We start from the raw sequence: 16,352 nt of genomic DNA on the forward strand, positions 1-16,352 counted from the left end.
ACCTACTCCCCATTCAGTGACTGGATTAGGAATGATTCCCGAAGGTTCATCTGATGAACCTTCTGACTGAAATGATCTGACCGAAAACAAACTGAGAAGTATACAGAGTTCAGCAAATGACAGAATCAAAATTCAGAGATCTTGGCAAAAGCCTGCAGAAGGCCTGATCTGAGGGAGAGCTAGAAGGCAAGAGAAACTTCTTTGAGAAACAACAGGAAGAACAGAGGGTGGCAGATGGAGAAGGGTCAGTCTGGCCTCTGCCTCCTGGATTACATGAGCTAACTTGTAAAGCGTGCCAGTGCAATGCTAAACTGCATAAGCCAAAATGTACTGTCTGAATCAAAATACGACCATGGGTTTATACAGGTCAGATTTGAGACTGTTCTATTCTGCTCCACATGTCATGTTTTAGGAATGATCCCATATCAACATCTTAGTGTATGTCTCAGACCCGAGACATGGATTCAAATGCTAGGAGTTGGTTCAGGAAATGGAGGACGCACTGGTAAGGAAGGAGGAAATAGAGAAGTGAGGTAGGGGAGGGAAGGCAGCCAAAACCATTATTAAGCCTGCTGCTGTGTTGGGTGGGTCACTAGAGCTTATTCCCTTAGGAAAACATGGGAAACTGTAATGAACGTACAGAATTATCCCACCCAGAAGGAAAGGAAACCGGTGTTTAAATGCCAGTTCCCATGTCATTGGGTACGGGCTGCTCCTGGGGAGGTAATTTCCTAGCATTTGTGGTCTGCTGCACATGTGGCCTGAGCAGAGAAGTTGTTAGGCACAGGAATTCAGAGATACGCGATTGTTAGTCGGCAAGAGAATGCTGAAAACTCCAGGGGGTACAGTGTGGCACTGACACTGTCTGCTATAGAAAACGACAACCTTTGAGATGCAGTTTTAAGTTATAGTGAGCATGTGTCACTTGGAGCTGAAGGTTTGATAATGGCCTTTTCTTGTGTTTGTAGGGAGGTCACAGTGAAGCAGCAAGCAGACTCGCTGACTTACTGTAGATAATAAATAAGACAGAACTCAGATCAGTATGTGAGCAAGTGACGGGACGTCACTAAACAGTTTGTAGTTCCCAGAGTCCCATTATGTCGAAATGCTGGAGGTGTTTCTATTAAAAGCTTGCACCATGTTTCTAACAGAGATGTTGTTTCATTGGCCTTGTCAGGGAAGGCCGACCTCTAGCTCTGAACATTCTGTGATAAGCTTCGGTCAGAATTCTGTTTTGTTTTGGTACACTTGAAATTTGAACCCTGTTCTGTTTAGACTTGACTTGGTATTTGAGGATCCTCTGCTCTGCGATTGATTAATCAGTAGGGCGACTGTGTTTTCTGGTTTGCTTGGGACAGTCCTGGTTTGAGTCCCTTGTTCCTGACCTGATTATTAATAGTGACTATTCACTCTGAAAGGTGTCTCGTTTTGGTTGGTAAGTAGTCAGGTCACCCTCCTAATTTTAATTTGAAGAGAAATGAATGTTTTTGTTAATTTCTTTAAAAGCAAAAAAAAAAAAAGTCACTAGAAGTATTTTGTTAGACTTGGAGGATTAAATAATTTTCAGAGTAATAGCTTTTCAGACTTAATACTTGTCCTAAAGGATGTAGGCTTTAGTATATACAGCCTTTTAATTTAACTAAATTCTTAATGCATGTTGCTGAACATCGCCATATTGTTCTTTTAATTTCATAATTATTTTCTTGTATTCTTTTCAATAGAAGGCAGACGGTAACGAGCACTCCTTGCTGGATTGAACTTCATCTGAATGGACCTCTACAGTGGTTGGACAAAGTATTAACTCAGATGGGATCCCCTTCAGTGCGTTGCTCAAGCATGTCATAAAGCTTCGTCACCACTCAGATCCCATCAAAAGACTTAATGTAACAACTCTTCTGTCATAGTATTTGTGTGTGGTCCCCATGGACTGGTTACTGTCCAAAAATTCAAGAGAGAAAAACAGCACTTGAGGTCTCATCAATTGAAGCACCTTGTGGAATCGGTTTCCTATATTCAAATATTAGATGGGAAAATTAGTGTCTAGAAATACCCTCCCATACAGGAGAAAGAGAAGATTTTAAAGACTTCACTGATGTCTTGGTGGGCATAAAACTGAATGTCCCAAAGGTCTATTAATAACAGTAGTAGTTATGTGTACAGGTAATGTATCATGATCCAGTATCACAGTATTGTGCTGTTTATATACATTTTTAGTTTGCATAAATTAGGTGTGTGTTTGTGTGCTGCTTCTTGATTTAGGCAAGCCTTTATAAAGTTACAGTACCTAATCTGTTATTCCCACCTCTCCGTTATTTTTGTGTGTCTTTTTTAATATATAATATATATCAAGATTTTCAAATTATCATTTAGAAGCAGAGTTCCCTTGTAGAAAAACTAATTTTTTTGCCTTTTACCAAAAATAAACCCTTGGGGGAAGAAAAGTGGATTAACTTTTGAAATCCTTGACCTTAATGTGTTCAGTGGGTCTTATAAACATTCATCTTGTGTTATTTACTGCTACATCTCACTGTATGGAAACTTTGCAGAAAATCTTTCCAGACCTCTTCTCCTTCCACTTTTGCCCTGATACCAAAACTGTGTAGCATGATATCCATCACTAGTAATGGTGGTACTGATACTGCCAGCACCAGTTAATTCTGGGGCACAGTGCAAGTTCCTATGGAGTAAGTCCCTTTGTCTTAACAGATTTCAATGGATAGTAATAGACTTGTATAACCAAGCAGTCTGTTGATTTATCCTTACACCTCATAAAAACACAAATGGCAGTATAATTATTTTCAGGGATATGCTACAATTGCTTCAGTATATTTATCCTTTTTTTAAAGCCAATCTATAGATATAAACACTCTTTTTTAAAAGCTATTTTAAAATATTTCAATAGCAGACCTAGTGCTGAGTTTCTTTTGATTTAATTACCAGATTGTATTATGAAATGGACCTTTTGTAATTGTAATTGCGTCTGCAAAATACCTACAAGAGTGATGCTGAGGTATGATCAGCAGATAAGGGTCATCTGTTTTTAAAGTATGTTGTATTAAATTTATAAAAAATCTATGTTATTTTACCTAATTATGAATTCAGAATTTTAAAAACTGGGGAGAAGCAGTTTAGCAAGTTTTTTAGCTTCTAATTACCTACAGTCTGAGCTGTTCTTAACTAATCCTGAATGTGTGGTTGACTATTATAACCAATGACATTTTATGCTCTGTGGTGAGAGAAGATTCCAGAAGCTCTATTGGTAGTCCATTTGGTGGCAGATAATCCTTGTTTGATGTTGACTCTGCAGTTTAAATGCTTCTTGTTTGCATCTCTTTAGAAATGGGGATAGCCACTCCCAACCCCCTTCTAGTAAATTTTCAGGTTTTTGGAGATAGAGACTTTTGGTACTTACTTTTTGAAACCATGTTCAGCTGTCTCTACAGGTATCATTTTCAATATTCACAGCATTTGAATGTTTTCTACTAGATACTGCCCTGTTTTCCTATATTTGTGAGTACATGTTAGTGTTCATGCAGACTTGGTAGTCATTTTTAATTCTTTCAGCAAATATTTACTGTTCACCTGTTATGTGCACCAGGAACTTTCTTGACGTTGGGTAAAAGTGAACAAGACAGATCCAGTCCCGGCCCTGGCCAAGACTTCAGTTACTGTTGTAACCCTTAGTTCATTTGTCTATGAGGGAGATAAGCAGGTAGAGCTTATGGTAGAGCACAGCAAGAAAGACTTCTCTAAGGAAGCGATGCTTGAGTGGACATCTGATGTGAGAAGGGAGCAAGCCACGGGGAGAGCCCCAGGAGATTGGTGTTCCTGGCATGGAGAAAGTCACCAAATGCTAAGGCTCATTGTGAAAGAAACTCATTATTAGGTATTAATGCTTACCCCGAAGTCTCTACAGAGATCCAAACTCGAGGACCAAAAGCGTTCTATAATTTCTAATAGTTGAGGGTGGCCTTACTTTGTCGGTTCATATGTCCTAGGTATGACTGTCAGACCAGCAGCCTCTGCCCTTTGGAAGGCTTGAACTTCCGTGAGAACTGGTGGTGATGCTGGGAACGGTTGTGGGTGCAGAAAACAACTTTGAAAGTGGCAGAAGGGCCTGGCAGTCACTCACTCTTGGATTGAGGTGGTAGGTGAAGCAGTGCCAACGACAGCATTCCAGTAGTGATTACATCTCCACAACTGTGTTGAGGTTCTTCCCTACAGTATTGAACTGGGACTCAACTCTTTGGAAATACCTGTTGTACTGAGCACTTAGACCTGTCGAGCAGTTGCCCTGGTGTTTAACGATCTTACATGTTTTTTTGGAGATGCTATTTCTTACATTCTGTCCTGTCTACTGTGGCCTACATTTTGTTGATTTCCCCCCCTCTTTATTGGGGTTTTCATTCTTCTAAATGATGAGTTCTCTTTGATGTTGAATTTTGCTTCTATTTAAATTAGCAACATTATTTAGAATTCCCCTCCCACAGTGGTCACTTTCTTTGTTTCACATGAGAACTGATGAACATGTTTCAGTCCCATTTCTAAGCTGGATGTGGTCTGCACAGTCAAATCTATAAATGCCGTGGGGAATCGGGAGGCTGGTGGTGTTCCCATGTTCCCATTGACTTTGGTTTAACTAGTGGCAGCTTCGTTTTTACCCTGTAATGGAGTTAGAGATTTCCTTCTTTCTTTTCTTTTCTTTCTTTTTTTTTTTTAAAGAGTTTTACTGCTTTTTTAGAAAAAAAAAAGTTTGAAAAGTCTGTGTAAGTACTGTTTAGGATTAGAACATATGAGTGGACTTCAGCCCCCCTTTGGAACAACCTGCTTGTGTTCTTTCCTTCTATTTCAGAGAAACTTCCTGATTATATTTGTCATCCATTCACTCAGTAAACATTTATTGATGTATCCCTTTATCCGGCCACGGTGGTAGGTGCTGAGTAATGAAGAGATGGCTAGGATTTAGTCTGGCCCTCAAGCTGTGGGGTTATTCCTCACTCAGGACCTGCCACTTTGCCAGAAGGAATCTTCCCTAATTTTTCTTGAAAGCTAAATATTCTTATTCAGTACTCCTAGTCTGTATTCCAAGTACATAATTGCGAATTGTTTAATATCTAGGGTTTTTTTTTTAATCTTAAACTGTATCAGTTTTGCTTGATTCATCTGCCTTTACACTTGTCATATTTTCTCCTTTGTCAAAATTATTTTAATTCCAGTTTATTTGTGCCTTTTAGGTCGGTTTCAATCAAGACCAAGACTTTGAAGGTGAAAAACAATCAGTCTGGTCTCTCGCTAATTGAAATCAAGTAAAAGACTATATATGTGCTCAGATGGTTTCTCTACCTCTTCCAAAAGCTGTCCAAATACACCCTTAAGATCTTTTTGTGTTTTGTTGTTTCTCTTCTCTTCTCTTCTCTTCTCTTCTCTTCTCTTCTCTTCTCTTCTCTTCTCTTCTCTTCTCTTCTCTTCTCTTCTCTTCTCTTCTCTTCTCTCTCTTCTCTTCTCCCTTTCTTTCTACACTTGGAGCATTTATTCAGTACTCACTATTCTCCTGGTCTGGTTGATGGTGAGTTATAGAGTAAGAGAATGTTCACCTTATTTAAAATTTGTCTTTGTGTTCATTTTCTTTTGTAGCTGCACATGATGATTTCATAGACTGCCTCCTTCCACACCATTGATAACTAGATAGTCTGTGGACATAAGCAGCACAGGATCTTTTCTCTTACTCTGATCCAACTCATTGATGTTCAGACATGACAAATTACTGCCCAGTTTCTTTGCTTCATGAGCGTTTCTCTGCTAAATTCTTAATATTTATCAACTGAATTGTATTTTTCCTCTCCTCATCACAGAATGTATCCCTTGTGGTCTTGCTGGTTGCCCTCTTCCGTGCCAGCCATGTTTTATCTGCAGACATCAGAATGTTTTCTCTCCATTGAACTCTACTAAAGATGAAAAAGATGGTGCTTTTCATATCCAGGGTCCTAATTTCTTCACCATGAAGGTTGATTTTGTTCCCATTGGTCAGTCACCTAAATCTTAAAAATGGCTCTTCAGTTAAATGTCTTTGTGACTAGCAAATAGCATGAATTACAGATTCTATTTTAAATTATGTTTAGGATTGGGAACTTTTCCAGCAGTTGCAGCCAATGGTTTCCTGTAATACTAGCCCATTTCCACCTTGGAGCATATTGGATTGTTGTATTTAGTACAGGCAAGGATAACGATGGTAGTGAGTAGTCAGAGGTAGTCAGAATCCTACTAATGAGTTCCTTTTATTTCTTCCTTTTCAAGTTTTCATGAATATTCTATCTGTTCAGATTACCTTTTATGTATGGAGATTGAGGGGCAGATCATCTCTTGGAGTGGAATTCCTGTGTTTGGAGCCTCAACCAGGAAATGTCAGCTATACTAGATATAGACAGCCTCATAATAAGCTTTGTGATAAGAACTTGTCTAATGTGTTCATATAATTTCTTGAGAAGAACTGTTTTATCTTGGATATTATAGGTAACTTTATATATAGCATAACTGCCTTAAATCTTTTTAGTAGGAAATAAATTATATAAAGTGTGTGTATGCATTGTGTATACCTACGCACTCCTAGAAAAACCTGAACACAGTGTAGGGGTCATTTATCTGCTTACGTTTTAACACCGTTGAATGATTCTGTTGTTTAAAATCTCTAACCTCAGTAAAAGTTCCCTAATTTGCTTGTGGACATTTTCCTTTCAGATCTTCAGAGTTATTTATTTATTCTTCCAGAGTTGTGATTTGGTGGTTCAGTTAGTATGCCATTTTTAAGGCAGCTTGATAATTAAGAATGATAACTGGAATTTATTAACATCAAAAAGAGCTGCAGTAGACACTCATTCATTAAATTATTATATATCCAGTGGTCTCTGAAAGGTACTAGTTGAGGGTTAACTTTTTGTTGTTGTTAGATTGTCCCCCCACCCCCTTCTTTCCCTCTTGCTTTAAAGATTGCTAAGCTGCTTAAGATACTGTGGCAAGTAGCACCACTGAGTCAAGTTCTCCTGTAGTCATGGGCAGCCTAAGGTGGCTGAGACCTAATTTTTTTAGCTGTGCTCAACAGAAATGGATTTTCCCAAGTTCTTTGGGTCATCTCCCGTTCATAGAGGATCTGTCCAGAGTGTGTTAGCCTTACTTAGTTAACTTCAGTGTTGATTGGTTTGCTGCCATGAGATCCATAACAGATCCCAAATTTCAGCCACTGGTTGTGATGTAAGGGCCCTTGGAAGAAAAATGCTGCTGCTGATGGGAATGAGGATTCATGAATACCACACAAAGGACTTTTAGATTTTTCTTCAAAACAATTCCTGGAAGATGATGTTCTCTCCTACCCTCCAGAAAGAAGAAAAAAGCTCTTAGTCTTCTTCAGAATTTTCACTTTGCTCTTTTGGGTGGGTAGGGGGCGATTAGGGATTTACTTCCTATTTCTACTTAAAGATGGTGATTTATTGTGCCAGGAAATCCATAATATATTGATAAAAAGACGAAAGTGAAGTTTTAGAATTCTAAAAATACTTCATTATGTACTTCCCATTTCACACTCCACTTTTCTTCTTTCTTTCTGTGGCTTTAAAGCTTTTGGCTATTTTACACTTAGTCACTAGATAACTTGCCATATTTCTGGTTCTATATTAAGTTCTACCCTTTACAATGCCATAGCAGAAAGTTGATTCTCAGCATCTGTCTGTAGGGATAGAAATCTTACTAAAGTCTCTTCTCCCAAAGAGATTTTACCTTTTTCAGTAAGTCCCTTAAGAACTACATTTGTCCATCTTATTTACAGTTTTGGATTGTTCAAACAAAAAAACGTACATTAGTGAGAAAGGATGGGGTGCTTTTCTGGTGAATGTATGTACCTGCTTTAAGAATGTAGTCATTTGTTGGTTTATGTACTATACATACAGATTAATTAAAATTGGGGAAAATAATCACATACGTAGCAAGTAGGTAAACCTGCATGGATTTAGGTTTTTTTTTTTTTTTTTTTTTAATCCTATTTGTTGGCAAAATGCAGAACCCAAATTGGTCACTTTTTAGACCAGCTTTACCTCAGGTTTCCTTTTTGCTTTTCGGACCCTGACCTTTAAGGCATAAATATTTGTATCTTTTTATTAGTGATAGTGAAGCTGTGACACTAACCATTTTTATACAAGAGGGCAAAACAAGGAAAACTAAAGAGTAAGATGAAAGCAGTTCTTCAGTTGTTGAACTAGATCCCAGCATTGTAGGCAAAATAAAAATGTGCACATCTGAGAATACTCCTTGCCGTCTCTTCCCAAGGCCATCTCTTCTGGCAGAAGGCTGTTATAAGTAACAATTCAGGGCCTTTGTAATCTGAGGAGAATATCTCCAGTTGGCAATCTTTTCAATAGATGAAGCAAGAATGTGGGAAATAGTTGGCAATGAGTGTTTTCACCTAAAAAAAGAAAATGAAAAGACATATAAAATTGAATTATTCATTTGGCTCTGAAAATCTCATAAAGATTCAGTGAAATACTATATAACTGGACAAAACCAGGAGAACCTTTAGAGCATTTGTCTGAAAACCGGTTTCAAGAATGAACTTTTATATACACCAATCACTCATTTGCTTAGGTACCACTGACTGTTCTTAGAATTGACACCGTTAAATAAGGTATGTGTGGACTTCCCAGGAGCTAGCCATTAGCAAGTGTCCTCAAAAAATTTTTTGAGCTGATGCCCTCGTAGGTAGCTTTACGCTCTTGAAAATTTTTACCATTTTCTTAGTGATCCGAAGGGAAGAGTGAGTGCTGTGCTCAGGGTGACCGATGGCCCCAGGGTGCTTGGGTCTGGGCCATTTCCTGGATACAGGACTTTGACTTCCAGACCCGGGGAAGTCCTGGGCACAGCAGGAACGGTCACCCTAGGTGTTCTTGTGATTGACCCTCACTCCCTTAAACGTTGTGATCGTTGCAGTTAACGTTCAGCTGTCTTAGGGCTGTCAACATTGCTGATACCTGGATGTGTGTCCTCCAATTACTTATTTACTGTGGGTGAATTGTGAGATTCACAACTAACAACTGCTAAGGCACCAGCATGATGGTGAGACTAACCCTTAGTAATTCAGGGAAGGTAAGCGGGGGCTTAATGAAACACAGAAGAGGCAAGAGAGTGAAGTTCCTGAGAACCTGTGTGTGTATGTAAGTACAAATCATTTGTTGATGGGGTTAAGTCTAATCTGAAGTTGACCTTTTTCACATCGCAGTAAGAGAAAACCAAGTGGGATTGTGGATTCCTTCTCGCTTGAGGGAGAATCTGGCCTTTGATGCTCTACCCTCTGCCACACTCCCCAGACTGTCCTGCTCAGGAAGCTGAACGCAGTGTCCATTCTCAGTGATTGTCGTATTGAGATTACTGCATGCATCAGCCAACAGCAGGTGAAGGAATTGGATGTCCTGATCCAGACTGAGCAGTGGCCTCAGTACCCGTAGCCCCCTGCCCTTCAGGTGCTTACCAGCCAGAACAGCAACCCCAGGAGCTGAGATTTTTCTAGTATAGCATTAATTTTGTAATGCAATATGCTGGATGCAGAGTCTGTTGTTGTTTGCCTGTGGTCCTCAGAGACTGCATCCTCCGTGCACTGTGACGTAGATGGTAGATGTGTTCTTTGTAAGCTTTAATCCTATGGTTGTCAAGAGTACCATGTGGTTCCACTGTTTTGTTTTTTTTTTAAACGATGAGCTGAGGCTTTATTGCAGCTGGTTTTCAAGTTAAAATTGTGAAATACTGGTTTCCTTCCCCACCTCCCTCCCCGCCCACACCAAATATTTTAGTCTATTTAAAGTACAAAAAAAAAATAGTTCTACTTAAGAAAACATTGCTTAAATGTCCTGTGATTTCTGGTCAATTTTTATATATATTTGTGTGTGTCTGTATGTGCTTTCACTTTTTACCTTGTTTGCTCTCTACCTGTGTTAACAGTACTTTCACCATTGAAAGGTGAACATTTTTCCTAGCATTAAAAAAAAAAAAGCCATTTGAGTTGTTTACCATGTTATTATGGGACTAATTTTTAATTGTTTTAATTGATTTTCATTTAAACTGGTCTTTTTTAGAGGGGGTTTATATTTTGCTGTCCATGCCCTAAGTTATATGGAAACAGAAATTTGTATGTATTTCACATACTGGTGCAGTATGATATTAAGAGCTCATCTTTTTTTTTAAGTTTTGTGCTATATAAAAAGTTTACCACCCCCTCTGCCCCCCAACCCCCACCCCGCAGACAGCACTGCTTAATACTACCACATCCTCCAACACACATAAGGCCTACCCCACAGTGCTGGGAAGTTACACATTATAGTTTATTCTGGAGCCTGCTTGTGTCAAATTAATGGTCTCTGATACACATCTGTGCTACAGACAAAAATAGACTAGAAAGTGAAATTCTCATTTACTCTCTAATGCACTCTTAGCAAAACAAACTTTTGTAAGATTCCATTGAAAAAAATCTTAGGTAAGAGGCAGCTTACTCATAAGTAGTTACATTGTCATGAAGTCATTGAAAACACTAAAAAAACTTTTAGACCAGCCAGTTCCCTTGTGCCTTGCAGGAGAGGAATCAGTACTTCTCTGGTTAGCTGACTGCTCTCTTCTAATCACTGAAAACAGACACACTATAGGATGTAACACAAGGGGCCTCAGAAGCCGAAGTCCGCTCCTCTTGCTTGGCATTGAAGGGCCCAGGCACTGGCAAGGCTTCATCAGCGATGGTGCATTGGTAGAAACCTATGTGAGCAAATCCTACTCCGATTACTCTAAAAAGTATACTCTATAATAAACAATCCATAGGGAACCTTCCTCTGACCAGCACCTCACTGCGCTTGGCTCTAGAGGAGCTGGTGCACCCTTTAGACGGCTAGAGGAGATGCTTTTCCACTGTCACCTCACCCTGGGAATATTCCTGCTCATTAACCTGTCAGTGATAGTGGTTATCAGAACGGGGAGATTCTCATTAGAACCAATGTCCATAATTGCACATACTCATCAAGAGGCTAAAGAGTAGGGGAGTCATATGTGGTATGTTTGGGTTTTATCCCCATTGGCAAATCCTTTTTTCCCCCCTCACTTCAAAATAGATTGAAAGCCCCTTAATTTGGGAAGCAGGCGTATTACCATCAAACTGGTCTGTTCCAGTGGGGATATTTTAAGTGCCTGGTGTGTCCAAGGTGAAGACCGTGTTCATTTGCTACTCAGGAACATACCTGCACCATGCAGTTGTCCTGCTTCCTTCCTAACACACTCACCCTTTTCATCAAAATGTAAAGATGAGCCCAGTGTGAAAATTAAAAGTTGACAAATGTAGGAATCCAAAAGAAGTCAAAGACATACATAAAAGCTACTTTCTGCTATGATGACTAGGTTTGGGAATGTTTGTAGAATTGGTTTAAGTGATGGTTATTTTCTAAAAAAAAAAAAAGCAAATGCCATGTCGGTTTGCACATAGGAATACAATTTACATTTTTCAAGTTGGTCACATTATTAGAAGGCAAGAATACTGAATCCCGCCTGTGTGGGTAACAAGGTCAATGATAAGCCACAACAGACTAAGCCTGCCTTTGGGAAGGTGCAAGTCCCAGAATGAGTGCCTGTGCTCACCAGGGCAAGCCACATGACTTTGTGCTTGGTTATGGGATAAGTGGAGCTTGAAGTAGGGATTGGCCACCGCTCTTAACATTCTGGCTTCAGTAGTTTTGTTAGCTTGCCTCTGCACCTACCTTAATCCCAAGAGGCAATAAGATAGCTCGGGAAGTGTCGAAAGTAGTTTAGGAAAAATGATCACAGAGGAAGGGGAAGGTGCTTCTGAATAATGTGCAGCAAGAGGGTGGACAAAATCCCATCAAAGCATGGTATCCAAAAACGCATGGAATGTGGATGGATGGAGAGGACTTGAGAAGCTGCTCAAAATGAGATCTTGGAGCCAGACTCGCTCGTGGCTTTGAATGTGCGTGAAAGCCGGGTGACATCACTGGGCTACTGCTATGTATGGTGAGCAGAAAACTGACTGCCACCAGCTAGGTGGATGCTAGCCCACATCCCATGGGAGAGCCTGGGTCTCCAGGGGGTAGAAGCCAGGGATAGCTGTGACACCTGGAGTTTCATCATGGACAATGAGCTCGTGTGCTACCCTGCAGGCAGTTTGGGAGAATTCTGAGCCCTAGCCGAGGCTTGTTTGGGTGTGGGAAGTCGAAACACATTGGTGTGTGTATTAACTGAAACAACTTTCTGCTCCCTTACAGCTGGAAATTATTAACCTAGAGAACCCTTTGGAATTTTATGCAGAATTCTGTGTATCTGTAGATTTTTCTGATGAAAAGTAGCCATCATCAGAGGCCTTAACCACTGCCCAACAGCGATTCTCCGTTGAGACTACCTATGTTGAACCTTAGCTAGAATTTACTCTGATTTTAAATCTTGTTCAGGTTTTACTCCTGAGATACCTTATCTCTAAACTATACTTGATCCCACTTTTAAATAAAAATGCCATGTAAATAAGATTTTAATGCAAATGGTGACCCACTTCAAAATGTTTGAAGTTTTTCAGTGTGTTTGCTGCAGTGGCAAAAATGAATTAAACAACTCTCACTTAACATCTGGGATAAAAGTATTCTAGGTCCTTTTTATGTTGAAAATATTTCTCTCGAAAAGAAAAACCAACAACCAGATTTGTTTTTATTTTACCCAAGAACCACAAACTACATCGTTCCAACTTTTAAATCAAGATCTTGAATAATAGCATGTGGTAGCACCACATTTTAAAAACGTACTTAGTCCATCACAAACACATTTTCTAAGGAATTGAATTTTATAGAGATAATTGAATGCTTTCATCTGTAACAGAATTAGTGGCCTGCAAACCGATGTGGTTTCTTCCTAGGCTCTGAAGTTGTCAAAGGGGATTTTTCCACTGCAAGTTACTTGTATAAAGGAAGTACCAGGCAGTTTTTAAACTCAGTTTAAAAACTTAAATTCAGTTTTTAAACTCTCAAATGACGGCCGCTGACAAAGTTATACTCTAAAAACTGAACTATTTTATGAACTAAAGCATTATTTTCTTCCTTCAGTATCCAATAGGTGCTTATGTTTTACATAAATATAAAATCAAATATGCTAATAAAATCGAGTGAGATTTGGCAAACTAAATTTGAAGTTTCTAGCAATGTCTTTTTATAACCTCTCTCATGGTGCGATTGTTCATCTGCCAGACGTCAGCTTCCTTCTCTCCGTGTCCTGTTTGCTGTTTTTCTGCTCTACCCCTAGAAACCCTTAGAAAACTGCCGTATCTTAGAATATCTCACCGATTTATTTCTTAATGTTTAAAGAACTGAAATCACAAACAGGAGAAATCACAAACACCCTAAGAACCTGGGTGGTTACTACGTGTTTTAAAGTATCACCTTTGAAAATTGGCACATGTTTTGTGTGTCCACGATTCCCTGATTTATGTTTGCATTGGGTGCACTTTGCCCCCTGATCCATACAACTGCCAAGGGATGACGGATCTGCAGATTCACAATTTGCTGATTTGGCAATGGGCGGAGGACGGGTATTGAATGTTAAGTCCTTTAAGATAACCCTGGAAAACGGAAGGTCTATATGCTTCAGGTCAGCTAGGTGCTTCTCAGCTGGAGTAGCAGTACGCAAGGGCCACTCGAGCCTCAAGAGTGCTAAGGAACAGCCCTGTCACGGTCAAATACTTGAGTTATCTCAGATGGTGGAATAAAAACTCAGTTGCGTTCTTTAAACAACCTTTTTGTCTTTAATTAGACTTCGGACAATAACATTCTGCTGCTTTAGGCCTCGGTTTTTTCTGATGTAACGGAAAATGCAACTAGACTCAGGATTTGAGATCCAGGGCTTGGGCGCTGATTGTGCCAGTGGATGGTGGCTTCGGATAAGCCGTGCCATCGGGCTGCCTCCAGTTCCTCATTTCCCCAGATCCCCCGAAATGAGGAAGTGACTTTTCAGGCCGCCTGGGAGGATTAGACGGGAGCCCTTGGCCCAAAGCAGGCGCCCGGAGCAGACGACTGAATCTTTGTGGCCCACCGGACAGAGGAGCGAGTTGCGGGGAGGTCTTTATCACTGTCGCAGGCCAGGCGCCACAGAGGTCACTGTTTGAGGTGTCAAATGAATGAGGACCTATTGTCACGTTGATCTGTTGCCCCCAAAGCAGTGGGTAACAACCACAACAGTAAACATGATTGGTGCCCTAGGCTGGACGTCTCTGGGCAGGCCTTCTAGTCCTTGCCTTGCCTGCGGTGACCCAGCCCCCTTCCACGCCCCTCTCCCCGCCATCCGCTAGCCCAAGCCAGTTTTGGTGGGGGTGGCAGAGAGCAGCGGGGTCCCAGAGCCCAAGCCCAGGGCCCCTTCCGAGCCCACGTCCTTTCTGCTGACGGTGTCCCCCAGGAGCAAGCCACAGGCTAAGCACAGAGTGGAGAGCGCCTGGGAATGAGATGGCCAAGGGGCAGGTGACAAGAGGCCATGGAGCATGGGGGCTGAGGGCGTTGTGTCCGCCACCCCCATGCTCTGTGCTGCCTGACAGTCGACAGGCTCATCTGCCAGTGCAAAGTGGGAGATGTAGACAAGCTGACGCGATCCCAAGCTGGGTCTGTTTGTTCCTTTTTTTTTTTTTTTTTAATTCCTGGAGTGTTCAGTAGAAGCCCTTTTTTAATGTACCCCAGGAAGTCAGGTTAAACCCAAACGAGTGTGATTTCTTTCTGCTCTTCAGGTTCCTCATTGGGCTTGCTCGTGCCACTGTCACGTGACTGGAATTAACACCCACTAGACTCTGAGCCTTGGACAGGCCTAGAGGAGGCCCCGTCATAGAGGGCGTGAAAGGAAGCTTTCAGAGGAGACTAGTGATGAGCATTTACGTGCGTTAGTACCACCTCCAAAACACACCTGGGACCTCTTAAATGCAAAGATGGGTCTGTACACCTGCTGTACTCCATGGTGGCCATTCTTAGAAGCATGGAGTGCTAGGGGAAGCTTTGCCAGTAGGAATGTTTTAGCAATGATCACGGTGTGTGGTGACCCTGACACAGATTTTTAAGAAAAACTCGGCAATTATCTGTGTCATGTTTCTATATTACACATCAAAAATTGTCTGAGTAAAGAGTCTGAGTCTGCTCTGGAGGAAGTCTTTGGTGGCACAGCTATCCCTGGTTGCCCTAGAAGGTGGAGTTGACCTCAGCCTTCAGCATTGGTTTGCCCCACAATTATTTACCACATTTTTCAGAGCACTGAATATTTCTCCTTGAATATATGCTTAAATGAGTTCCCCTCCCCCACACCTCCCTTTTAAGGTCACACAACTCTTTTTGATTATCACATTTGTGTAAATAAAAGTATTTTTTGTAGTCTTACTGGCAACCCAGGGAATGGGGCTTTTTGCAATCTTTTTTTTTTAATATACCCATTATTTTTGTGAAATACAAAAACACTCCCTCCCAAAATCCCAATTATAACAATCAGAGAAAAACACTGGTGTATATTTTTTCCACTTTGTACTTTGTGTGTGTGTATGTACATTTAATAGGAAATGTTTGAACCTTCTCTAACAGCACATTCAGTTAGAGAAAGCTCTTAGAAATAATTTAAAAAGTCTCTAAAATGCATTAATCCACTCAGCAAGCCATAATGGACATGTAATATAATTTATTTTTACTGCTTTTGAGGAACACAAAAGATCTGTGATGTTCTACTTAAAATTTGGAGTTTGTGGTGCTCCTGGGTGGCTCAGTCAATTAAGCATCTGACTCTTGGTTTTGGCTCAGGTTGTGATCTCATGGGTTGTGAGATCAAGCCCTTCATTGGGCTCTGTGCTCAGTGAGGAGTCCCCTTGAAGAATCTCTCCCCTTTCCCCATAAATACACACTTTCTCTCTCTCTCTCAAATGAATAAAGCTTTTTTTTTTTTTAATTTGGAGGGTATTTTTTTTTAAAGATTTATTTATCTATTTGAGAGGGACATCATGCAGAGAGGGGCAGAAGGAGAGGGAGAGAGAATCTTAAGCAGATTCCCCACTGCTCGACTTGGGGCTGGATCCCACTACCCTGAGATCATGACCTGAGCCAAAATCAAGAGTCAGAGGCCTAACCAATTGAGCCATCCAGGTGCCCTGAGAAAAAATTAGGAGTTTGAATTAAATAAAAAGTTTTAGGCATCCTTTTCATGCATGATTTCTTTTATGAGCCTAAATTGAGTATATACTTTGATTAGTGTATTTGGAAGCAAACATTCCTTTGCCTTGTCTTTCTAAGGATCCTAAAATAGAAGTGTGCAGTGGATCCAAAGAATTG

At 40.5% G+C, this 16,352-nt stretch overlaps 1 protein-coding gene across 3 annotated transcripts in view; it reads left to right on the forward strand.

Annotated features, from left to right (window-relative positions):
* Nucleotides 1-6,579, forward strand: part of SMAD2 (SMAD family member 2) — a 78,723-nt gene extending 72,144 nt beyond the window's left edge. For all 3 annotated transcript variants that reach the window (XM_055323556.1, XM_055323555.1, XM_055323554.1), the window contains one exon: nt 1,722-6,579. In XM_055323556.1, coding sequence (XP_055179531.1) covers nt 1,722-1,845 — 124 coding nt within the window. In that variant the 3' untranslated portion in view covers nt 1,846-6,579. The remainder of the gene's footprint in view (nt 1-1,721) is intronic.
* Nucleotides 6,580-16,352: the final 9,773 nt, after the last annotated feature.

This window comes from Nyctereutes procyonoides, unplaced genomic scaffold (genome assembly GCF_905146905.1).
Source record: "Nyctereutes procyonoides isolate TBG_1078 unplaced genomic scaffold, NYPRO_anot_genome, whole genome shotgun sequence".
NCBI classification, from domain to species: Eukaryota; Metazoa; Chordata; class Mammalia; order Carnivora; family Canidae; genus Nyctereutes; species Nyctereutes procyonoides.